This window comes from Mustela putorius, unplaced genomic scaffold (genome assembly GCF_011764305.1).
Source record: "Mustela putorius furo isolate JIRA1106 unplaced genomic scaffold, ASM1176430v1.1 tig00000831_pilon_pilon_pilon, whole genome shotgun sequence".
Lineage (NCBI taxonomy): Eukaryota > Metazoa > Chordata > Mammalia > Carnivora > Mustelidae > Mustela > Mustela putorius.
The window spans coordinates 8,335,751-8,361,703 of NW_025421490.1; the positions used below are offsets into that span (position 1 = coordinate 8,335,751).

At 49.7% G+C, this 25,953-nt stretch overlaps 1 protein-coding gene across 9 annotated transcripts in view; it reads right to left on the bottom strand.

The window, feature by feature from the left end:
* Window positions 1–25,953, bottom strand: part of RIPOR2 (RHO family interacting cell polarization regulator 2) — a 213,623-nt gene that overhangs the window by 15,021 nt on the left and 172,649 nt on the right. For 5 of the 9 annotated variants that reach the window (XR_006608137.1, XM_045085120.1, XM_045085121.1 and 2 more), the window contains exons 9-18: window positions 18,256–18,299; window positions 16,976–17,101; window positions 16,593–16,741; window positions 15,226–15,355; window positions 11,052–11,690; window positions 8,115–8,296; window positions 5,701–5,872; window positions 2,711–2,846; window positions 1,577–1,738; window positions 438–596 (exon numbers count right to left, since the gene is read on the bottom strand). Coding sequence is in view for 8 of the 9 variants with exons in the window: in XM_045085120.1 (XP_044941055.1) it covers window positions 438–596; window positions 1,577–1,738; window positions 2,711–2,846; window positions 5,701–5,872; window positions 8,115–8,296; window positions 11,052–11,690; window positions 15,226–15,355; window positions 16,593–16,741; window positions 16,976–17,101; window positions 18,256–18,299 (1,899 nt within the window). In the remaining variant the exon portion in view is untranslated. Of the gene's footprint in view, window positions 1–437; window positions 597–1,576; window positions 1,739–2,710; window positions 2,847–5,700; window positions 5,873–8,114; window positions 8,297–8,434; window positions 9,267–11,051; window positions 11,691–14,670; window positions 14,821–15,225; window positions 15,356–16,592; window positions 16,742–16,975; window positions 17,102–18,255; window positions 18,300–25,953 lie in introns of those variants that run through there. The other 4 variants (XM_004761237.3, XM_045085122.1, XM_045085123.1 and 1 more) reach the window with 4 other exon arrangements.

Consider the following 25,953-nt stretch of genomic DNA (forward strand, 5'->3'; position numbering starts at 1 on the left):
ACCCAGGCACAACCCCCATTGCCTTCTTGTGAATCTCGCTTCTGCTTATAATATAAAAGCACCACCCAAAAGGGCAACCTGAAATAGTCCCCACTGTAGGCTTGATCCCACAAATGGCGAATACAGTACATTACTGAAGAAAAGAAATGACATCGGTAAGTCATTTAACAGTTTCTCCATCAACATTACACCCCTGCTGGGTGACTGAGACGCTCTGAGTAAAGCCCCGCTTCTTTGACGCTCTGAGTAAACCCCCGCTTCTTTGCCAAGAGGCTCACTAATGTTAAGGGTCCAAAAGTCACTGAAAAGGCAGATCTGAACCCAGCTGTGGACTTGGGGGAAATGAAAAGGCTCCCCTCACTAAACACTACACCTAAAAAGCCCAGAGTGGACTCCAAAGGGAGCCAGTGCACAGTGTGACAAAGAACGCGTCCCACCTTGCTTGGCCAGCTGGTTCAAGTGAGTCTCGAGGTCGCTCACACCGTGGCTGGTAAAATAACCGTAATACTGGAAAACGGTGACGACTTCCAAAGGGAGGCTGGAGGGGAGTAGTGGCTCAGCCCGGTCCAGGATCTGGGACACCAGGGTTCGGAACACTGTTTGGAAGGGAAAGATGGAAAGCAGCTTTGAAGAGACATGACCGTTCATTCATGTTTTACTGCGGTATGTGGCAGAGAGAAGTCTGGGAGCTGAGCTGGTCCTCAGCATGCCGCTCGGTGAGTTTCGCATTGATGTGTACACACACCTGTCACCGCCATTAGGGACGAGGTGCAGAACTCGCCTGGCTCCCCATAAGGTAAGCTTGTGCCCCTTCCCACCGTAGGTTACTAATAATCTGACTTCCATCCACATGAATTAGCCTCGCCTGTTTTTGAGCATCATGTAAATGGAATGATCTAGTAGGTGCTTTTTGTATCTGGCTCCTTTTACTCAACAAAATATCTGTAAGATTCATCTACACGTTGCTTAGAGCAGTAATTGGTTCTTTTTAAAAACTGCTGTGTAATCTCCTACTGTGGGAATCTGTTACTGTTGATATAAGCACAATACATAGAGACGATACTATGCATATGCACATCTACATACATACATATAAACCCACAAAATACACTCATTTTCTTGCGGGTGGGCATTTGAATTGTTTCTGATTTTCGGCTTTTGTAAATAAAGCTGCTACAAACTTTCCTAGGCCTGTCTTTTTTGTGAGTATAAGCAGGTACTTTCCTTGATATATTTAGGAGCGGAATTGCTGGGTCATAGGGTAGGGGTACATCTAGCTTTAGTGGAAATCGCCCAACAGCTTTTCCCAAGTGGTTATTTCCCGTGGCACTCTCAGACTGGGGGCATTTTAATGAAAAAAGCCTACAACCACCTAAACAGCAATATAGGAAACACAGAGCTTTTAAAAGTCACTGCTGATATTCTGAAAGACTGTCCAAGTCTTTCTTTTCTTAGATGGTACTGAGCGGATGCTGCTTTCTCTGCAGAGTCAGTCACTGTCCCCGGGGAGGGACCCGCTGGTGCTCGCTCACAGGTCAAATGGCAGAGGTGCTGCCCCCCGATGGCCGCCCCTTACCTGAGTCTGCAAGCCCGGGGTGCTCTCTGTTGATGGTTCTGGCAAAGCTGGCTTCCAGCTGCTTTATAACTCGGTCGGCCGAGCTGTGGTAGACACCGGCTGGGCTGCAGCACTTGGTCCAGAAGGACAGCAAGGACAGCTTTTTGTGAAATTCTGGGATGGCTGGAAGAGAGAGCAACCCCGACCCCACGTTGCACATTTTGAAAGAGGCAGGTGAAGAGATGTACCTGTGTGGGGGTGGGGCAGGCACCAGGACCCCCTTTTCTCTCTCTTTTAAAAAAAAAAAATTTTTTTTTTTAAAGTAGGCTCCACACCCAGTGTGGGGCTTGAACTCACGACCCCGAGATCCAGAGTCTCGGGCTCCACCAATGGCCAGGCCATCCAGCCGGGGGCGTCCCCTGTGGTGTTGAATCGGAACTACAAGATCTCTCTGTACTTGGCAGATTTTCCAAAGGACCCAGAAGCTATGACCCCTCCAGCCTGGGCAACGGAGGACATGCAGCCAAAGCAAAACTGTTTGCTTTCAGTGAGAGAAAACACAGCAGCTCTACTCTGGAAGATGTTCTCACTGTGTCCTCTCTGGTAACTTGGCAGCAAAACATGGGGGTAGGCTCAGAGAACGAAACCTGGGGGGGGTTTTCTGAAGGCGCTGAACAGAGCTGGCGGGGGCTGGAGGAGTCTGAGCGGGGCCGGGGGCCTCTCCCACTGAACTCAGGAAGAGTATCACGCCAGGCAGACCAGGGTCAGCATCTCCCTGGTGTGTGGTTGTGATGGCCTGGGAGCGCCTGAGAGCAGGGAAGACACGAGTCACTCACACCCGGAGTGTCTGGTCCCTCTTTCTGCCTCTCAGCCATCTGCCCGGGTCCCCTTTCTCTGGCAGAGAAAGTCTGTGAGATGGCCTACGCGGTGGATGCTGGTGCTGTTTATGGACTAGTGTCTGATGTCCGGGGCTGGCCGGCCCTCTAGGAAACACAGTGTCTGCTGGTTGGACTCCGAGGTGTTCAAGAGACCACACCAGGGAGGGGACAGTCCTCTATTTTATGGCCCGAGCATGCGCTCCTGCAGTCCGGAAACAGCAGGGACGAGATGTGGCCGGCGAGCACAGGCACGGAGGTGGGACATGCACGCACTTACCTTCGATGACGGAACTGATGCTCCCTATGTTCTCATCGCTGACTGCTGACAGCTTCTCCACCACCTGGATTTGCCTAGAAAGCTTCTCTAAGAGACTGCTCGCCACGAATGGGGTTTTGCTTGAGAAGACAATTTGCTGAGGAGACAAACAGAACCAGGGGGTCAGTTCCTCTGCTGTCAGTGGAGGTTTCCTGTCCCAACCGCCTCCTTCCTAACTCAGCGGTCAGGCAAACTCAACCCGTGCGGTGATTGAGTTCCGGCTTGAGAACGTTCCTCATTCCAGGCCGATGACAAGAGCTGATGAAATCACACATGTTTTTGTTGCTTTATAACCTTTTTTCTGTGCCTGCATAGATTCTGGAATGTTCTCAATAACAGAGCTGCAAGGTCCTGATAAAGTTGCCTTTGCTTTTTATGTATCGTAAATCTTGTAAATCCTCTTTGAGATCATGAAGGCATATTTAGGCTGCTTATCTCTGTGCTAACAGAAAGAAAGATTTATTTCACAAGTAGTAATTTTTCACAGCATGGATTGAGTTCCTTGTTTTCAAGCTGAACATGAAGAACATGTTGTATAATAATCTTGATTATAATCAAGGCTATCTCGTTCTAATTAATGAGTGCTTTTTATGTATCTGGCACTGGTCTGAGTCCATGTATTAGCTTGTGTGATTTCCTACAGCCACCCTGTGAGGTGGGTACTGTTGATAGTGCATTTTAAGCATTTATTTATTTAGTGCCCGAGCACATAGAGGGCAGAGGAAGGAGGAGAAAGAATATCCCAAGCTGAGTGCAGAGCCCGACGCGGGGCTCAATCTCATGACTCAGAGATCACGACTTGAGCCACAACCAGGAGTTGGATCCTTAACCCACAGAGTCACCCAGGTGTCCCTTGGTATTCCATTTTACTGCTGAGGAAACTGAGGCCAGAGAGATCAGCTAATGTGCCCAAGACCAAATACATAGCAAGTGACTGCACCTACGTGCAGGTCACAAGAGCAAAGCGCATGAGAGAGGACCGAAGTCAGTGGCTGCCTGGATGTTCTCGTACTTTCTGTGTCCCTTGGAGACCTGTCTCGGTCACGTGGTGGGCATGGAGGCAGGATGCATCCTGTACTAAATCCCCTAGAACACACAAACAGGATTTTCAAATTCAGAAGTCTCGTGAAACAGTTTTGTACTGATGCCTTTCCTGTAAGTAAATACAGGAGAAATGAACTGATTTGGGGCATGATTATAACTATTATGATTCTTATGGAATGCCCATTTTTATCTCTTTGCAATTACATGCCAAATGCAGGCATTCACTCACCGATTCAGCAGCAGATGGGAGTTAGAAATTAAGTTTCTAATCCTTACTTTATTCCACATCTTTTATATCTACCTCTTTTGTTTTCCTGGCACTGATGTCCCCCCACCGAAGAGCTGACGTGTGATAACCATGGCCTGAGTCTGCACAAGAACACGGCACCGCACAGTCTGCTGATTGCTCTTCGAGAGAAAACATCCATTCATTTACGGCAGACAATTCTCCTACATTTCACAGAAAAATGACTTTCCCTCTAAAAGGCAAATGGATCCTTGGCTCAAGCCAGAATCCAGCTCAGCAAGGAGGAAGGATGGTGAAAACTGTCTCATTCAAGGGCTTGGGGAATCGAAAATAGCTAGAAGTAAATCACAGTCCTTGCCCATTTTGGTCTGGAAAAAAAAAAAAAACTAAAGAAAGCACCTCCTGCCAGGCTGCCGGTAAATGGCTTGCAGGAAACAGCTCACCAACTCGGCAGTCAACGGAAGAGATCAACGGGGATGGTGGCCAACTTAGTGACGAGAGTCCTCACTGCCAACCAGTTTCCCACAGCGTCTGAGGTGACTCTGTGGCTCTTGATTCGGGGAGGAGAAGCATGTGCTACACTGCCTCAGTATATTACGGAAGAAGCACACTAACCCAGTTCTGGTCCCTCTGCGGCCCCTTCCTCCTGTCCCTGCCTCTATCTTGCAGTGGGTCCCCTGCTCTTAGGAGCAGGGCTCCTCCTTTTAGGTCCCTTCCTGCCGACCTTGACATATGCTCTCGTGTTCTTCTCCTGTCCCCCGCACGTGCAAGCAGGCTGGAGCACCACAGGCCACCAGGCCACCGAGGTGCGTTTAAATAGATGCTCAGGAGAAAATGCTTTGTCAAGACAGCGACAGCACTTCCTGCAACCGAAGAATTCCCAAATCTGTGCTCCACTACTGTAAAACCTTGACCGGTAGACAGCCCGAAATGAAAAGAGAATTAAGGCCCACGGTGCCCCAGAATGAGAGCTAACTGGTAATGATAATGCCCTGTGAAAGTGTTCTTTCTCGTCGCTGGTAAGTCTTTATTCCAGATCTGGAAAGCTGGGGTTATATGCTGCGGCAATTTGCCTTTAGCTGTCCGGGGGGTAGAAAGCCGAGTCAGGACACAAGTACACACCAAAGGACGCTCAGTAACTCTCACTTTCAAAGTCCATTCATTTGTAGCTGGCAGAACACAAAAATTTTTCCTTAGTCACATGACTCTTCTCTTTTATCAAATGATTTGACATCAAGAACTAACCTAGGACCTCTTAAAGTGTGGAGAGCTAAGGGGGTGCCTGGGTGGCTCACTCAGTTAAGGTCTGTCTTCGGCTCAGGTCAGGATCTCCGGGTCCTGGGATCGAGCCCCACATCGGGCTCTCTGCTCAGCGGGGAGCCTGCTTCCCCCTCTCCCTCTGCCGCTCCCCCTGCTCTTTCTCCATCTCTCAAATAAATAAAATCTTAAAAAAAGAATAACGTGTGGAGAGCTGGGTTTTATGATAAAAAAACCCAGGGCTCAGGGAGGATGGCCTTGCCCATCAGAATGTTTGAGTTGCCCCAACTCAAAGGAAGACGGTTCTCTTATTCCTGAATTTTCGTTTCTCTGGCGTAACTGAAAAAGGAAGCCCACGTTGGTGCGTCCACTGGGCTCTGAGGCACGCGGTCAGCAGTCCTACCTGAACGAGCTGGGTGCAGTACTGAAGGTGCCTGACGATGGTGATGTCCAGGCTTTCATTCCCCGTGGTCAGCGGCAGAGGGCTTCCCGCCACACTAGTCCCAACCCCTGTGTCCTCTGTCAGTGCTTCGCTAAGGTGCCCCCTGGCTTCAGGATGTGTGGCTCTGTAGGTCCTGGAGCAGGAAGGGGAGCGAGATGTTAGTTTCTTTTGACATGGAAACCCCGGGTCACCTCAACAAAACTCAAGAAAGGCCCCCTCTGGCACCCATTGAACGGGAGGCTTTTGCTAAGCCCACCTCGAAAAGCCGCGCTACCTTTCCAAAGCTGCTTCTTGGTTCAGCCTGGTCAGCCCATGTGCCTTGTTAAAAGATCGAGCAAACAGATTGCTCCCAGAGTTCTCTGGTTGTTGCCCCAGCACAATGAGCCCTTTGTAAAGCCAGCACACCAAGCAGTCTTTGAGACGGGCTCTCGTTTTTGTGCTTGTTATACTTGCTTGCTCTGTGGATGGGAAATTGCCAGATTTTCTGGGATTAAACTGTCCTCTGTATGGAGGTCGCCCCAAGAGCAAGACCATTAAGAAGTAAAGTCAAGGCTTTTTCTTGGCCTCAGATCAATTGCTCCTTGAAGAAAAGGAGAAAGTTGCCAGCAGGAGACATGACGTTTTGCCCCAGACAAAGGCTACAAGGGGGCATCTGAATCTTCCCAGGCGGGGCTGGGGTTCTGCCTCTCATGCCTGGTTTCAGCCTCGCCGTGGAGCTGTCTCAAGTTGTATTGTGATGGGCACTTAGACTTACAAATAAAATCTGTTGCCTCTATTATCTAATTTTGTTCTGAAAATTAATCTGTGTGGGAAAGAGGGAGTAGCTGTCTCATTTCACACATGGGAGGGCTGACTGGCACAGATATTCACCACCGTGTCCTGTTACACAGCCGGCGGCAACCGGGCAGCTAGTGGTTTCTGGGTTTGCAAAACCCCTTGCCCAGCATCTGGGATTTAGAAAAATCATGCACCTGAGCTTAGAGGCCTTGAACATTTTCCTCCAATTAACTTTCACCTCCAAGGGGAAAGCAATCTGCTTGTGTCCCGGCCATCAGCACATATTTAAAACACACACACACACACACAATTTCCACAATTTCACCTAATCCCGCTGATGACATAAAGTCAATCAGTTTAGACAATTTAATATCAGTGGTCTACAAAATGTACAAAACCCGTGATGGTTTTGTTGTTGAAATGATTCTGACCGCAGCAAAAATGGAAGTTTAGACTGAGGTCTGACTTTGACCTACCATGTAACAGCTTAAGCTAATGAGTAGACGGATTTTTGGTTTAGAAGCACTTCACAAGTTCAGTCAGGCTAGAAAAATCTCAGCACAGAATGTAGGAATATAACAGCAGCCTTCCAGTCATTGAATAAATTTTGTTGGCCAGGCCCTTGGCTTGCTCAATGGATAAATCTGTTTCTCACTTTTTTGTTTCCTGATTTTGAAAGAACGACCCCTCCAGGGATAAGAAAGCCCTCAAAAATGTTATTATAACATCACCTAGGGAGGTTTGTGAAGATGAGACAGTGGAGTTCCTCATAGCTGGAAAACCTGTTTGCATAACACATCAGCAGTAAAGATGGTGGGAATCCACGCGTTCCTCTGGGGAAGTATGTGTGTGCATCTTTTCTCCCCCGGCAGTTAATGAAGGTGGGTAGGCTCGACTGTGTTTGCTTTGCTTCCGCTGAAGTTAGAAGTCACAGAATGGACCCCAGACTCTAGCTCCAAACACAAGTTCTGGCTGTCCAAGAAAACACGATTTCACCTTCATCGCCCCCTCCCGCTCACCCCTGCCTGTCCGAGAAGATGCAATCAGGTCTCAGCCACCAGTCGGTCATCCCTCGTGCTAAGGGAAATATGTGCCGGGGCTGAAACCTGGCTTTGATATGTGCACCAATAATCTTGATCTGGAACTACTTTGTCAAAGGGAGCAAGAGATAAAGGGGTGGGAAAAGGCAGAGACTGATATAATGAAGACATTAGAAATAGGACCCAGATGGAGGAGAACCCAGTACAAAAGGGTCATCCAGTAGGACTCCTCCGGAAACACAGCATATCTAGTTAATGTGGAATTAATTACACTGGGGTCAGGTAGCAGGCCCCGAACCGTCCGGGACATACGTGTATACACACAAACACGTCCCTTTCGTTTATGAGGAAGAAAAGCGATTCAGTTGTCCTTGAACAGCACAAAAGAGGTGAATGATACAAAACATCGTCCTGGAGAGTAAAAGGGAGCTGAAAGTCAATGGCCATTCCTGGGGGAAGTTCTCTCCTCCTGGGAGGGGCCTGGGGGGGCGACGGACAGTGACAGAGAACCACTCTCCAGACCTTAGAGGTGCCAGCACACACGAACTTTACACTTACCTATTTTTCTCGGTCTCGGTGTCCGAAAATACCGAGTCCGCGCCTCCGCCAACATTACAAACCTCATCCCCGTCCTCCTCCTCGTCAAAATCAGAGGTGTTCAGGAAATCAAAGCTTTCTAAAGCACTTTCGACTGTAAGACTTAAACTGGAAGACCGGCTGCGGCCTCCGGCCGGCTTGCACTGCAAAGGCAGAAGGCATCAGGGAGATCAACATAGCCAGAGGCAGAAAACACCACACGCAGCATTCAACTTGAGATGCGACACTTTCTGGGTTTTTTTTTTTTTTTCAAGCTTTTATTTTTTGTTGTGGTTGGCGTAAAAAAAAAAAAAATGCATTTAAACTCTTCATATTAAAAAAAAAAAAAAAGTAAAAAAAGTACAACAATAGATTAAAATGACACAGCATCTGGGATTTGTTCCAGAATCATCTGGCGAGAAAGAAGCAGCAAGAAGAACAGAAAAAACAAGACCGGCTCTGAGCTGACACCGTGGAAGCAGGAGATGAGCACACTGGGGCGCTTTCTAGGATTCCTTCTGTTTCTGCCTGGTTTTATAATGGGAAGTTGAGGGACTGTGATAGCCCAGAGAGCCCTGGGAGACAGAACTGCTCTAGCCCTCCCTCTGCCTGGAGCTGAACCCCAAAGGAAACACAACCAGCAGACGAGTCTGAAGAGCCATGGCGTCAAGGCCAAATATAACCGATCCGTAACATGACACGGCCATGTCTGCGCGGTCCCGAGACAGAAGCTGGCTGCCCAAGGAACCCATTCTGGGGCTGGAGGATTCTGTATCGCCAAACACAGACAGAAGCAGGACAAACAGAATAAGGCCAGTTGCTATGGGCACAGAGACGGAAAGACATCGTCCCAAAGTATTCAAGAGGACGGACGCTGGGGTGGATTGAAGAGGACCGGTCCTGCAAGGCACAAGAACCAAAGGCCTCCTTCCAGTGAGGTGGCTCTCCTTGCTGACTTCGTAACACAAGGCAGGCAGCGCCTTGCAGGGGTCTGTCTCTGAGACTCAAGATGGCACAAAAGCACAGGGGAAACCGTCTTTCGGTCTTTAAATCAGAGTTGTTTCATTCACCCTCATTGATCTCCGTCCCCGAGGCTGCATCACTTAGTCTCTGATCCTCAAGAGGCTTAGCATCCTAGGAACGTGAAGGGGGAAAAAGAGAAAGCTTTGTCTAGCCGATGCTTCGATTCTGGCTGGATCCACAGCCACTTGCCCCAGGTCTAAACTCAAACGCTGTTTTCCATCTCAGAGAGAGAGAGAGAGAGAGAGAGGGTGCCAGTCCAGATGCAACTTACTTCTAGGTTCTTCTTTCTTAACCAGCTATCTGCCCAACTTAACCTCACCCACTACGGATGCATTTAAACATTGATCCTAACAAAGGGATGGCCCAACACTTAAGGATTTTCAAGGCAGGATCATTTTGGAACAACAGCAGATGGAGATAATACTCTGGAAGGAAATCTGTGACCCCCAGGCTGTTATGACTCACAGACGGCTTGCTCAAGGTTCGCTGGCAGACGCCGCTATCTTAGTCAGCTAGATGCCTGCAGATGGGAGCTGCTCTCCCCACTCGCTTCTCTAAGGCTTCTGCTGGAGGTGGGGGGTCAGTTGTGTCTTTAAATTTCACACCTTTTGCCCACTAAGCGAAGCTGGTCAACTCTGCAGACCAGGGTCTATTGAGGTGGCAGAAGATGTTTTCACTGGAGTGTTAGACAAGCAGCCTCCATGCAGGAGTCCTGTCTGGGGCTTCGGAGAAGTGTTTTCCAGAAAGCAGAGGCAGAGCGCCCTGGCCTGCTTCTTGGTCTGTCCTGAGTGCTGGAGGACCTGGAGAGTCAGGGCAGGAAGTCTCACCTGCCCTGGGGACAAGCCCCCTCCGAGGTCGTGAGCACCATCGAGAGGGATAAGACAGTCCGAAAAGCCTTGGAAATGTGCTCCCACGTGCCACTGAGAAGACCACGCTTTACAGACACTCGCACAAGGGGATGAGACGGCCTTCTGTGGGCGGAATCTCAGCCAGCCCCCTGCACCGCCCCTTCTCCAGTCTGGTCTGGTTGATAGGTCAGGTCCCCAAAGAACTGCTCTTTTGTGGCAAAGCTGAGAGCACAGGAGGTGGCCGTGGGATTTGGGACAAAACTCAGGTTCTGTCTTCCTGGGCAGTGTTTTAGAAAGTTTATGCCCGGTGGCAACACAGACATTCTGGTGCGACAACAGCAGCCTCCTTCCTGGGGCCTCCTGCCTGAGGGGATCATCCCTCTCGCTCTCCTCTGCCACCCGCTCTACCCTGAGCTGTCTGAGCAGGGGTGAGGCTGAGAGAGAGCGAGCTCTGGTGGTGGTGGCGGGGGGGGGGGGGGGGGGTCCCTGGTTTCTAGAGCACAGGAGATGATGACTTGCAAGTCCCGACTCACTGGTTGGGACCAGACCAGACTGGAGAAGGGGCGGTGCAGGGGGAGGTGGGGTGCAGGGGAAGGCAGGGCGAGGGGTTCAGGGAGAGGAGGGGTGAGGGGCATGGGGGTGGGAGAGGGGAGGTGCGGGCCCGTGGCTCCCACATCACAGTTGCCTCACTCTTGACTTCAGTCAGAAAGGGACTCTCTCCGGTAGCATCTCAGGGAGATTATGATCCCAAAGTGCCTCCAGCTCCCTTCTGGGACTGCGGTGACTAACCCCGGGGCTGGAGGGGTTCAGACCTTCCGCATGCTGGAGACTGAACTCCTAACCAACTCGGGGGAAACTCATCTGTGTGAGGGAAATAAAAACGAACACGCACTCCTGGTGTTTCAAAGTCGGTGCCATTCAGATGACGACCGTCCCTCAGTTCTGTGATGCAGGGGGATAAAACACCAAGACACACTACTTCCGAGAGAAAGCTGGCTTCAGACGCCTCTCTCCGCACCTAATCTGATTTCCCTAAAATGGTACTTACTTTTAGGATGTCATCCAAGTGCATGACTTCTTGGTTCAGGTCCTGAAACTCTTTGTACTGCTCCTTGTGAGGCTCCAAGGCAAGGAAAAGCCCGCTAAATGCATCCTCTAGGCTTCCATCCAGGAAGGAGCGACAGCCTTCGGATTCTCCACTGACGGAGCCCTCCAGGGCCAGCCTCTCCGTGGCCCCCGGCACCTCCGCCGAGGTCAGCCTCTTGACCAGCTGCTTCGTGATGTTTCCTTCAAACGTGTCCAGCTCCACAGGCTTGAGCTCGGAGGCCTCATCAGACTCCTGTAAGAGGGCCTCTGCCACGTCCTTCTCCAGGAACAGGGGGGTCCCGGGCCCGTCTGTGTCCTCCTCCACATGTGGCTGTGGCTCTTGGCCTTCTCTGGAGGAGTTTCTAGAAGATGCTGAGCTGGAGTCACCCGAGCCCTCGTTCCGGGAGGCCAGGCTGCTGTGGTTCCGCTCTGCAGGGGTGATGGTAATTTCTGGGTTTGCTGAGCCTGCGGTGGACAGAGGGCCGGCTGCGTGGGGGGTGTGGGCACAGTCCCCGTTGGGCAGGTCACTGAAGCTGAGAGACAGGGGCGTTTTCTCCTCAGCTGCCTTTCCGTGGTCAAAGACGTCATCAGGTAGATTAGACTGTGGATAAAAGGCATCTTGTTATTATTGTAAATACAAGCGATATGCTGGGTGGGATTTCTTTCCAGACAAGATGCCAGGCAATTAAAATACACAACCAGCGCTTTCATAATCCTAACATGTTAGCTGTTGATTCGGTCTGTGCGCGTGTGTGTGTGAGGCGAAAGAAAAGCCTTTACAAACCATTTCTGGTGTTGAGTCTCGGTGAAAGTTCATTATTCTATTCCTAGGTTCAACAGTTTTCAGAAGAAAAGATTGGGGGGAGGGGAGGGAACAGAGCCTATTTCCTAAAATCCAGAATCTCACAGTATTTGGCAGCCAAGGTTATGAACACTACAATTTTATTTTTTGGCATTTATCTTAAAAGACGTTCCAACACTCATGCTAGTTCACTCAAAAGATGTGATGCTTTGTTCTGCTTCAGTTCTCATAAATTATTTTAAAAGACCCTCTACCCACAACTCCCAAGCCCTTGAAAATGTTCTATTAATTTAGTCACCGTGCCACAAATAACCGAAGACCAGAAACATAGTTGCAAAGCCTCTGTAAATATGGGAGAGAAAGATGAATAAACTTAAAGCTCTCCCAGAGCCGCATCTAGAAATACAACGTCCTCTTGTCAAGCCGACCCAGGCTGGGTCAAGTACACTCTGTGATTCATGAAGCAGAACTCGGAAGGGAGAGAGGTTACAAATACCCAGGTAATCAAGATCATTTGTTTATGCAGGCATCAAAATGATTTCCAAGTCATCGCTCCCTACGCTGTGGCCTGTGCCGTGTCTCAGGGCCAAGAGCTGCTCTGTGGGAAAAGTTTTCTAGTGATTGGAGATCAGCTCCTTGGAAATGGATCATTTCTCTTGGGCTCTGGACTGATCTTTTAGGTAAATGATTAAGTACCAAGTGCATGTCTATTTGAATTCTGTGGGAAGCAAGGAAAAATCACAATATTGCTGGGAATAAGCCCAGGAAACAAAAATGTTCCTGGTAGTGAAATGGAGTAGACAGAAAGACAAAAGCTCCCTGTCCTCCCCGGCAGTCCTCCTGGTCCCCCCACCCCTGCTGGACTGGGGACCCCCAGTTAGTTAGTTCAACCCTAACTTTACATTCTCATCTGGCTGGAGGGCAATTCATTTTAACCACGGGGATGAGTGAAGGGACGTGTCCTTGGGACACTCAGGTAACCTCTGTAGGCTCAGGGTCGTCTCTAGAGAATGCTTTCTTCTGTGACCACCCTCCTCCCCCGAAGGGTGCTGCTCAGAGTTCTGGGGGGCGAGCCTGAGAGTGGAAGTTCTAGAAACTTCTCAGTAGCTGTCGAGGACCAGGTGGGGCTCCAAGGGCCCCAGAGATTGTTTAGTTCGGTGCCCTCTGTCTGCTCCCCGCAACCTCCACCTCGGGGGGAGAGACAGGGGGAACTTCTGGAGCATCTCCCATTAGCTCTGGGCCCTCTAGGTGGTCCTGCCCATCTCATCTCGTCTTCAAAGCACAGCCCTGGCCACCCGGGGTGCAGGGAGGCTCGGTGAAGGCAGGGGGACCGCTCAGTCGGGCTCTTATTCAAATCCCGAAGTCCTCGCCAGCCATTTACCTAAACCCGACGTGCACCTGTGTGAGTGGCCAGAGTCAGGAGTCAGACTGAGCTGAGACGCTCTGGCCAAGGGGACTTCCGGGGCGCCAAGAGGACCTGCCCACGAATGGGCACACGACAGGACAAGGGAGTGAGCTCTCACGAGACGTGGCATCGCGAGGCAGGACCCCGACCCGGGGATGGCTGCCAACCAGGAAACAGGTGGTCCTGGAGCTCAGCCCCGCAGGATGGGGAGGTTTAGGCGAGCAGGAGGAAGTGTCTTCCAGAGGAGCAGTGGCTGTGCTCCGACGGGAGCTCAAGAAGGGGGAGGTGCAGCTGGAGGGTGCTTGGGGCTCTGGGGGCTGCAGTAGGGGACCAAGAACGGGCAAAGGCAGGCGAGGCAAGCTTGCTGAAGGCCGGACAGGTACAGCCGCTCTGAGGGCTCTGCCTTTATCCAAAAGGCTCCAAGAAGCCGTGGAGGTTTTTCAAAACTCGCTCTCCTTTAAATTATGCTATTAAAACCCCTACCAACTCCCTCCAGAACTTACAGTACGTGAGCGTGAACATATACATTATATCGATAGCTGTGTATACAACAGCATCTGCTATATGTCCATTTTTGGCCCATGTGTTCATGCACGTCTTCCTTCTAGAATGTTCCTATTTGCCTTGGAAACTCCACTAGGTTAGCCTGGCCCTTCTCATCTGTGTCTTGTAATTCACCGAATTAGAAGCAATGATTATCATCATTCACTAGAAAACTTTTTAGTCCTTTCCTTTCTGGACGTTCAAAGACTACTCTTATTTTTCCCCATAGGTAACTTTTCTATGTCTGTCAAGAGCAGACCCTTCCACGTCCGTATGTTCATGTGTGATTTCTCTTGGGACAGGACGCATGACACAGGAACCGTAGGTCCCCCGCTGTATTCCTGACTACAAATGAAAGAGCTTCTTTTACTAATGCAGAGAAAAATTAACCCACACGACCACAAACTAAGGCGAAGACCATCTTTAAATAAAAGTAGCTCTAGGAAAGTGGGTGCGAAGGCTTCTGACTCCCTCGCACGCCAGGTCTAAAACTGAGACTGTCCCCAGCGATAAGCTCGCTTAATCTGGGAACAGACACCTTCTCCGATGGTGGGGGGGTAACTGCATTTTTCAAAGACGATGATCTTGTTACCATGGATATCTTCGCCACCGCGGAGAAAATCACGGCACAAAAGCAGGGCTCAGGGACGAGAGGGCCACGCCGGGTCTGTGACAGAGGTGCATGCAGGAACACGCTTCGCGCCCCAGGGACAGGACAGCTGTGACCACTGCCCCGCAAGCGAGACAGAGGAGAGAAGAGACACACGGAAGCAAACGCGCCCCTAGCCCCCGAGGCGAGCACTGCACGGCGGGCAGGCCACCCACACTCACGGAAAACTCTAGCTCGGCCTTGGGTCTCAGCCTGAGGGAGGGCAGGTCGCTGAAAGAGCGGCTGCGGTGCAACTTGGCAAAGAAAGTGTCCTGCAAGGCACTCAAGACAGACAGCCGCCGCGGCTTGGCCGCCGAGGGATGCAGCCACCTCTTCGGAAGTCAAAGCGAGACAGCGGAGTTAGCGGAGTTAGCGGGAGACAACGGGCACCGTGTTTCGTGAGCATTCTAGCAAGCATTTCTGATGACTGCAAGGAGACCCTTACTGACACCCGTTACCTAAAAGGCTGACCTCAGAGACTCTCCGGGAAAGTCTGCACATTATCAAAGCCCTGGGGGGGGCGGGGGAGGCTGGGGAGAGGGCAGACAGGAGGTGGTGTTTGCCTGCGTGCAAATGGCCCAGGGCCTCTTGGAATGTGCTTTTCTTAGCCGCTGCTTGATTAGGGGGAGCTCTGAGATGAGCATTGCTAGGAGTTATCGAGAACCCGTGACACCAGACGTCAGGTGTTTCCCATCCTGGGGTTTCACATCCTCCTCCAGAAGCCACAGGGAACTTACGAAAAAGGAGTGATCCTTCAGAGTGGGGGTCTCCGGGGTGCCCTGGCTGTACATGGACATCCTCCTCTGGAGGGCTGCCGCTTTGTTCCCAGCACCTGAGGACGCCGTCATGTCCTCCACGTCGAATGGGCTGCAACACAAGGAGTCCCGTGAACGTGTGCCCATTCCAGCCCCCCGAGCCAGACTGTGGGCTGAGAAGGCTCCTCGTTACGCCAAAGTCAGTGCAAACCAGCGGGTGCAGGGGAACTGAAAACAAGCCGCGATAACAGAAAGTGGAGCAGAGCACGACACCCAGACCCACGCAAGGGACCACAGATCAGCATCGTAGCTCTAAGGGCGACTTATCTAGGAGAATCTGTTTCTCCGTTCATGTTAGAAATGCAAACATATTAATGCTTGCCCAACACATGACGTTGAAGTCTATAAAATGTCTCTGACTTTGCAGGAACAGACGCGTTAACAGTACAAGAGAGCAACAGATCACTGTTCTAAAGAAAACACAGACCCCCTCTCGTCTCAGCGGACACAGAGACTCCTGCTTGATGGGAGGAGGACAGTCTGTCCTGCCCGACGTGACAACATTTACCATCGTGCGTCTGGTCCATCCAGCAAGAACGACTTTGCATTCCATAGATCAGTGACATGAACTACCAGGAGGGAAGGCTGGGCGGAACACGGAACGCGCGGGAGAGTGTTCCAGGGACAAGACGGCAGGGGGTCTGCTGCTTCTGTGGTTCGCCCCCATGTTGGAAAGGGGACCCTGAACACCCGCACTCAGCAGGTCATGCTTACGTGGTAATCCACCAGGGGCGTTGTAGCAAACTTTGAGAGCAACCCGTGTTTAAATAACACATGACCTTTCTCGTGAGGCGACCTCAGAAAACCACCTTTAAGTTCGCTGCTCTGACAAGAGGTATCTCTTGCCCTTTGGAAATGTTCTGTTGCGGGAGAGCATGAAGGATATTGAGAAGTTTCCCTGAGCAGCATATGGGGTAGAGCTGAAGTGGGACAGGCAGCGAAAACCCTATAGTGAGAATTGGGATCTTTCTGAGGGTGAAATATCTCCTCCTGGACAGTTATTTTCCTCCCAAATTAGCTTACTTGAGACAAGCAGTAGAAGTAGAAGAGAACAGTGGTAAGACAGAGGCTTCTCTGACTTATGGAGACGACGGTGCACAACTGTCACATGGCAAGCCAGGGGACAGATCCCTGTCCCCTCCGAGGTTCTGACACGGGTCTCGGTTGGACCCAAGTCTCCTTCTGCGACGAGCTCCCTGGGGACTCTGACTGTCCAAGGGCCACCCTTGGAACAGCCTGACCCTGAGGCGTGTATTTCTAACAGGACCCCACGGAAAAGGGCCACTTACTACCAAGTGATCTCCAGGCTCAGTTTGATGGTGCCGAGGTCGTTGATGTCAACGGCCACCACCTGAGGTCGGGCGGCAAACAGCTCTTTGGTCTCACACGTCACGCTGCCGACCAGGAGGTGCGTGGCGAGCCCTTTGAGTTCTGTGACCTGGTGGGAGAAGGAGTGGGAAGGCCTTACAGGGAGCCAGGCACGCTTCCCCCGTGTTCTTCACAGCCCGCTCTGCGAGACAGCAGTGGTCTTCGCCACGGACTCGGGGTGCAGAGAGGGGTCTATGAGGTGGGGGTCGGGGGCAGTGGGCAGAAGTCACGAACACAAATCCCCACCCGTGGGCTACCCAGCCCAGCAGTGGGAAGACGGGGGACGGCAGAGACAATACTGAACCTTGATGGAGATGAATCCAACGATCAGGGGCAGGAACACCACCTCCTCCCCGTCCCAGCTCTGCTTGCCATTGGCTTCTATCTTGCCTTTCAGTTTCCACCTCTGCCGGCCGTACTTCATGAAAATCTGCAGAAAACCACACCTCAGTTCCCACGGCCCTCGCCCCCCTCCCCCACCCCAGCACCAAGATAAATAAGCAGGGAAATAAGGCAGCTGCCCTTCTCCCTCCTCCTCCGGCCACCCCCCTCAGCTGGGTTCTTCCCAATTTCCTGGGGCCTGGGGGGTGGAGCAGGCAGGGGGCAGGGACGAGGCTTTCAAGGGCGGGGGGGGGGGGAAGGTCTGTTCCCCTCCAAGAGGGCATGGAGGGCCTCCTGTAGTAAAGGGTCATCACACTGTGTCCTTCCGCGTCACCGCGGTCATCATGGCCAGTTCATTCCCCCCATAAGTCTATGACAACAGTCACTGAACTCCCCAGCTCGGTGATAGGGAGGAGAAACCATCAGCTAAACCTACTTAGCAGCCAGAAGCAAGAAGTAAGACCCCTCCTCCTGGATGAAGACGACGGAGCGAGACAGTCCCGAGAGAGGGCCTCCCGCTCTCCTAGCTCCGACAGGAAGATCCCCCTCTCCTGCCCTCCCCAAGGACGATCATGGTGGGTTTTGGAGGCAACAGTTAGATGAAATAATTAGGGGAAGTTCCCTTCTGAAGGGGGAAAAGATGTAAAGGCTTTTACACTTTCTGGAGTATATCTTTATGAAGGTCTAGACGCTAGCTTCTTCACCCCACGATATTTAAAAGCACTCGGGATCTGGGATGGCTCTTGCAGCGGGAGAAAAGAGAGCTATCATTGGGACACCAGGGAAAAGACGAGACCGATTGTATAAAGGCATAACAAGCAGCCGTAGCTAAGGGCCATCGCTGAGTTGGCCGCATGGACAACTGCACAGTGCTGACAGGACAGCGTGTCCTTCTGTTTTTAGGAAAATCATTTCGGGTGAAAGGTCTCCATGTCTGGGCATCAGTCTAGAATGTTTCAGCCAAATAACAACAATCATCGCAGTAGTAATAACACCAGTGCGGCAAAATGGTAGAAATTGCTATCTGGGTGAAGACTACATGAGGGTCTCCATCTCCAAATTTTCTCACTGGCTTAATTTTTTTTTTCAAAATAAACGTAAAAGAAAAAAAAAGGGGGGGGGATTTAAGAAGCAAAATAATGACCACCTGACTCTTGTCCCTCAAATCCTCGATTCCAACCCGCAGACCGACAGGACACTTACCTCATACTGATCTCCAGGACAGAGGCGGGCAAAACCAGCCAGACCTGTAAAGCAAGCATTGGGATATGGGGCGCAGAACAGATCTCCCCTCTTCGCAAACCCACACTAGCACAGTTAAAAAAACCCGGAGTGTCAGGACTTTGCGAAAGCTCATGCAATAGCTTTGGGGGAGCACCAGAGGGCCCTGCGACGCTGGGAATTCCATCTAGCCCAGCCCGGGAGAACATTCCTGATTGGATCCATCAAAGACGCTGCTTTCCGGGGCAAAGAAGGCTGGTGGACCGGGCTAGAACTCTGTGTGTATCCTTGGTCAGCTGAGGGTCCACCCGCGTTTCAGGATCAGAGAATGAGGGCCACAAAGATACGTGCCTTTATTTACCCAAAATGCTCTCATGAACATAAACAGCTCTCTTGTTTTTCTTTCTGTCCCAAGATTCGTGATTTCTGATAAGTGTCTCTCATTTGGGCGAAGAGACCCCGTACCCTTGCCTCTCTCCAATTCACTCATTCCCGTGTTTTCCTTTTCCTATTTATCCGGCATAATGATGCCCCCATCTAGCGTATTATGAAACCACTTGAAATGGGTTACCGTCTACACAAAGCCAGTGATTCAGAAAACAAAAGCCAACCAACCAAAGGACAACAACCCAGACTCCCCGCGTGGAGATGGGGCTTCCCTCCGATGGTACCATCGCACCACTGGCTCGTCCTTGCCAGTCTGAGATGCAGCCCCTTATTGGCTGTGCCAGCAAGAACACAGCACGTCACAGCAGTGCCGTGCGACGACCCAAGGACTCTGGGTTTCATCAGTCGTTTTTTTTTCTTTCTGTAGATATTTATGGAGACTCCATGTATGGGAGGGTCTGTGTCCTGGGGTAACGATCTGCAAATTAAAGAGACTTCACGGATACCCAGAAAACAGAACAAAATGCAGTTTGGGGGATGAAACAGACAAGGACAAGAGACAGCAGAGCAGTTAACGCTGAAGCAGATTTCTTTTTTCTCTACCAGCAAGTACCCTCCAGATGTGAACTCCACTTTCTTCCCCTCTCAAAGGAGGGGAGCCGTGTCCACCTCACAGGACTGTTTGTAAAGACAATGGACGGCAATGACTGTGAAGACAATACACAGTAACGATTCTATATTGGGCAGCGGGATAATACTACTCATCGAGCATGTGCTAGATACAGTTCACTTAGAAGAGGTTATCAGTATGAAAAGACAGCAAATGATACACATCAGAGAGGGGAACAGCAATGAAGAGACAGTAACAGAAGGTTTTTTTTCCTATATTCTGAATTTTTGTAACAACGTGTTACTTATATAATTAAACAAGAAATTCTATCTCCTTTAACATAGGGTCGTTAAATGGAGGAAGGTGGCATGTGAACGGAAGAGTATCCCCACTGGCGCACGAAGAAGGCACAGGGGAGAGGATACGGGTGGGTGGAGTGAGTGGCCTGTATTTACTCAGCAGTATTTCCGGAGTGCCTACTGTGTGTCAAGCACGAGTAAGGTTGTCGGGAGGAAGGTCCGCACATCGGACGTACACGGCAAATGGAAGGGACTATACTTGTTAACAGAAGCTCATCAGTAATCCTGGCTTTGGTTCTGTGCCAATCACAAAGCAAAGTCCTTTACCCGAATAGGGAGACGAAGACAACACTGTCATCAAGGAATGAGACAAATTGAATAAAAATGGGCAAACTCTCTAGTACTTTCTTGCTAATTAAAAAAATATATATACAATAAAGAATTCCAGTTAAGAATTCAGTACAAATGTTTATATACACCAGAATATTACTCAGCCATAAAAAAGGATGCGATCTTGCCACTTGTGAGAACATGGATGGAGCGAGAGACTATAATGCTATGTGAAATAAGCCAGGCTGAGAAAGACAAATACCGCATGATTTCATTTATATGTGGAATCTAAAAACCAAAACAAGTAAACAAAAAGCAGAAGCAGACCCATAGATAACAGAGGACAAGCTGATGGTTGTCAGAGGGAAGGCAGTGGAGGGTTGGGCCAAATGGGCGAAGGGGAGTGGGAGGTACAGACTTCCAGTTACAGAGTAAATAAGTCATGGGAATGAAGAGTCCATCATTGGGAACACAGTCGATGGCATTGTCATAGTGTGGTATAGGGGCAGATGGGAGCTACTCACACCCAGCAGAGCACAGCATATAAACCTGTCAAATCACTATGCTGTATGCCTAAAGCTAATGTGACATTGTGTGTCGACCACTCTTCAAGTAAAAAATTTCAGTACAGGTGTTTAGATATCTTTAATAAGATAATGTTTATAAAGTAATATTAAGTTAAAAAAAAAAGCAAAAAGGCAAAATATAAAAGCTATGTAGAGGATGACCTCCGCTACATAAAAACGTATCCTTAGGAAAAAATTCTAGAAAAATATATCAAAGTGATAAAAATAATTATCTCTGATAAGATGGGATTGTGAAGCAAGTTACAGTTTTGACATTATATAGTGATTTTTATGGGGCTTTTTAAAGTATCATGCATTTATTTTATAAGAGAAAAGACAAAAGATCATGTATGTTGGCTGACAAACAGCATATATGCAGAGGAAAGCTTATTTGGGTATTCACGACAATTTTTACAAAGTTTAGCACTGGTGGGGTGACTATATTATGAATTTAACATTTTTGGTCTACTTGCCTGTATTTTAAAAAATGAGAAGGTACCATTTAAAAATTTTAAAATAGACTCGAGAAGAACAGTCCCTCCCTTTTGATAGAGGTGGCCAGAGAGGAAATAGCGGGTACAAGACCAGCCCTGGGACTCATGTTCCTTCACACGCAGGATGTCCGTTCGACCCACGGATCCCTTGGTGGTTCAGTCTCAAGAGGCCATTTATGACCTTTCAGTTCTTGGTTGTTTTTTTTTTTTTTTAATTTTTTTTAATTTGTTTATTTGACAGACAGAGATTACAAGTAGACAGAGAGGCAGGCAGAGAGAGAGAGAGGGAAGCAGGCTCCCTGCTGAACAGAGAGCCTGATGCGGAGCTCGATCCCAGGACTCTGGGATCATGACCTGAGCCGAAGGCAGCGGCTTAACCCACTGAGCTACCCAGGCGCCCCTTCTTGGTTGTTTTATAGTAGTTTAAACATGCTTTTACCCATGGAAAGATAATGTGGATGGTATGACACCAGGCATTTTGCCTTCTGTGTGAGACGGGAATGGAGGGTTCTGCTTTCTGCCCATCTCAAGGACACTCAGGGTTAAAAGATCATAGACGAGGTCCAGGGAGGCTTAAGAAAGCACCTGCTGTTACCACCATCTGTCAGTAGATGGCAGCACCTCACCAGCTGGTTCTGCCTCCCCACCACTTTGGAGCCAGTTCCGCGAACGGGCCTGACAACTAGAACACAAGAAGCCACTTGAACAGATTTCCTAAAATATGAGCGGAACTTAAAAAGTCAATGTTCACTAATTATTTTCTGGAGGATTTAATTTTTTTAATACATCAGAAAAAAAGCACAATTGATGGGTTTCCACAAATAGGAACTGGTGAGACACGCCAATTCTAAGACCCAAAATGCCCTTTAAAATTTCTGCAGAGGGACGCCTGGGTGGCTAAGTTGGTTGAGCATCCAACTCTGTCTGGTTTCTGCTCAGGTCATGATCTCAGGGTCCTGAGATCCAGCCCCGAGTAGGGCTCAGGGCTCAGCGGGGACTCTGCTTGAGGATTCTCTCTGTCCCTCCCCCCCACTAGAACTGGGGTGTTCTCTCTTTCTCTCTCAAATAAATGAGCAAGTCTTCATAAAATAAAATAATATAAAACCTCTGCAAATAAGTTCAGGTTTTATCCTTTGCCAGTTTACCTTGCAATTACAACAGAAGCCTGGTTAAAAAAACAAACAAAAAAACCAAACAAAAAAAAGAAACCGACCAGGTATTCGTGTGGGTCAAGGTATGTATGGGGGAAAAATGCTTTCAAGGGTTTCCACCCCCCCTTTCAAAATGACCAGAAATTTCATATCTGAGTTTATCCAAATGAAAGAAAGGTACTTGGTAGTGATGGGTTTCGAGCTTATAAGCCCAGGTTATTGAAGCAAAACCTGTTGAAATTGTTCGTAGCAGTATCACCCACGGTGCTGATTACTGGCTTAAGGTTGCAAACCAGCACCAGCCAGGCCGAAGCAGGTCTGGGGCTCTGCTTCCTCAGGTTCTAGCGGCTTGTGTAAGCCAATCACCACGCTGCTTGCAGAATTGAAACCCACGGTGGGGCAATTCCAGTTGCAGCTTGATGTCTTTCAAACCTGGCCAGTGGCCTGCTGGGATTTTCACCGCTGGGGGAAGATTCATGTTTTCTCAGCAGTTTTGTGATTCCTATTGCACTGTCTGGAGAGCTTTCATTATGGTCACTCTGTAGACCATCGTGGGGGTAAGCATCTGGCAGGGGTGGGGGGGGGGCTTTTGTTTCTATGATCCGTCTTTCTGCACCTTTTTGCCTGTTGTACTGTAAACACCCATTACTGAGAAAACGGCTCTTCTCTGGCCTTGTTTGGAAGGCCCAGATGCTACACCTTTCCTTCCTGTGCTCAGAGACTTTTCTGCCGGAAGAATGCTCCCCATTTTTGCCAGTTCTATGAAGACCTTCCTTTCTAAAGATAGAGCAGATCACGCATGCTGACAGCATATACACACAGAAAAGGATGGCTGGGTATTCGCGATAATATTAACAGTTCCACAGCGGATGGAGAGTGATCGAGGTAAGGAAGTCACACTTTCTGCTCTAAGAAAAGGAGTCAAGCAGCTGAACAGACAGGAGTTCTGTTCCAGGCCTTCCTGATTTATTGACCAGGTATCAATAGTGCAGATTTACGAGCTCATGGGTAGTTCTTCCCTCTGTCAAGGTATGCCCTGCCCTGAAAGCTGGAGAGGCAGACACAGGCTTGGAGATACCCACTGCCTGGAACGTCACTGGAATGAAGCAAGAGCTGGGAGAGGTAGTTTTCCTTGAGAGACCACTTTTCATCTAGGTCCCGGCTAAGCAGAGTCTCCCTCGTTAGCCTGACATTCAAGGCACATTAAGATCCAGTGCCCATGGACGGCCATAGCTCTTCTTCTAGAATGGGCTCCCACCTGGCCCGTCCACCAGCCATTTGTCAACATGTTTTCCCCTCTTTGGTGAACACCATCCCATTGCTATTCACCTGCCCAGAACAGTCCCTCTCGCTGTAAATCAAATGTTAGAGTGGGGAGTTCCTCCTGCCTTCTTGCTTCCCTCCCTCAAGATAGGTGAGTGGCGCCCTTCTCCTCGTCCCTGCCCTGCTGGAGGCTGCGGAGACAAGCCAGCCACCCCACTGGTCCAAGGGGTCATTCGTTCTACCGAATTAGAATGCACTGGTTCCTACATCCATTTTTCTCCAGTGGACTGTGTGGAACTCAAAGCCAGGGGCCACTCATGGGGATGCAACCTTGTGCTGGGCCGAGAGCAGGAGCTCTGTAACCCAGCTGTTGTTTTTATCATCAACCTACCCACACCCCAGGAGGCCACACATTCACACAAAACCAAAAGGGTTGTTTTCTTTGTGTTGGGTGTGGCAGAAAGGGAAGTGTGGAAGGGTGTGGTGGGAGGAAGTTGGGTTACCAGGTCTGACAATATTATGAGATCTCCTCCGGGGACATTAGTCTGCCCGTTGGGGGGTGGTTATGTTCTACCAGAAGGAATCACAGATAAGAAAGTAGCTGATTGCGAAGATGTAGATTTCTTGGCAGCCTGAGGAGGCTTCTCTTTACTGAGAGAGAGGAAGATTTCCACGGAGGCGTTCCCTCTGACAGGCTTCCTGGTTGTCATTTCTGAGTTTTCATGTTAGATTAGGGAAGTGCAAAGGGAGAGTAATGTGTAATGAAAAAGGACAGTATCTTTCAGGCCTAGAGTCCCCTTGGGGGAAACCAAGGGCCTAGATGGAAGCGAGGGAAGCAGACCAGGCAGGAGAGCGGGAACAGGGAAAGGCAGAGATGGAAGAGCTCAGCAAATGGGAGGTTCTGTCACCAGGACAACCCTTTAGGACACAGGGCTGTGATAGAGCTGGTGCCCAGGTCCCTCAGGGATGGCGGGCCCCCAGCACCATTGTCTCCCTGACCACCATGCTGCCTGTGGGCTGGACTGGAGATGACCTTCCTACAGAAGAGACCATGCTTTGAGCAACAGTTTCTAGTTTGGCTCTTTGAATCTCCTTCCTTATAGGAGATTGAGCCTGGGAATGTTCTAGAAGCCAGAGCCCTGGAATTCAGTCTCAAGTTTGACTCCAACTTGCTATGTGACTTCTGGGACAAGTCATTTAACACCCAGGGGGAAATGATCACCCCGCCAAAAACGAGTGCACTGGATAACAGAAATCAGGGAAATCTGGTCCTCCCTGTGTTCACCACCAGAAGATGTGTGTGACCTGAGTCTCTCTCAGCTGTGAGACCCATCTGGCTGCATGGATGGTGCCAAGTGTCGGTGGACACAAGAGGAACGTGATTTCTGCTAAACACTGATTAAAGGCAGTTATTTTCCAGAACCATCCCGCTAATGAAATCATCCTGACTTGCTGGGTCCGCAACAGAGCCTGAGTGGTTTTGGAACCTGCAGCTCAGGTGAGGACCCAACACGAAGACAGTAAAGGAGAAAATGATAAACGGAGAACTTCCGTGGGACCCAATTCACACTCAGGTCTGCTCTAGGGAAGAATGCAGCCCCTGGGGAAGCTGAAGGCCAAGGTCATTGTTATTCCAGAAGTAACTCCTTCAGAGTGGCTCTCACATTCTCATGGGGGTGCCCAGCACTTGACAGAAACAGCGCCCTGCTGACTCATTTGAAAAATAGAAAACGAAGCTCTCCTGTTGAGCACTTAAAAAAAAAAAAGTGCCCCTTATCTATTCCCTTAATTGCAAAAAGTCATGGAGAGGGTGATTAAGTCTCCATTAGCAACAACCCAGGGATCAAGGTGCTGCAGGAACGTGAGGACCAGAGCGCCTGCGCCCCAGCCCTCTTTACCACAGTTAATGGGCCCAAACTCAAGACAAAGGGGGCTATGGCTGATCGGAGAGCCCTGCCCGCAACACTGGGCCACGCTCCGTTTCCCAGCCCTGGTGGGCCTTCTTTGTTCCAAACACGCCACGGTAAAGAGATCAACAACCAATCTACACGTCAGAGCTTTCCAGAGCAAACGCCGGAAACACACTGGGCAAAGGAAGAAAACGCAGTCCTCTGTGGGTTTTACACTAAAAATAAATACCCTTCAGTAATGGGTGGGTAGTTTGCAGAAAACACGAGCAGGAAGGAACAACTGAAACACCACAAAGAAGCCAAAAGACAAAGGGAGAACGTGGGATATTCTGTACATCAGCAGTTTCAACGGTAGGAGGAAAACGGGAAGGGTCTGCTTAGATGAAAGGAAGCCCAAGAGACACCCCATGACCAAGCATGACACACGGACCTTATTTGGATCCCAGCGTGAACAAACTAATTGTACAAAGCATTTCTGAGGCAGCTGGGGAAACTGGGTAATGGAGTGGATTAATAACAGAGCTGTATTCATTTTACTAACATGCGATAATATTGTTGTGGTTATTTATGTAAGAAGTCCCTGTTCTTTAAGGGATTTTAAATACACCCAGGCAGACTCACATATCTGGGTTATATATCATCAAATGGAAAAACAGATGAAGTCAATGTG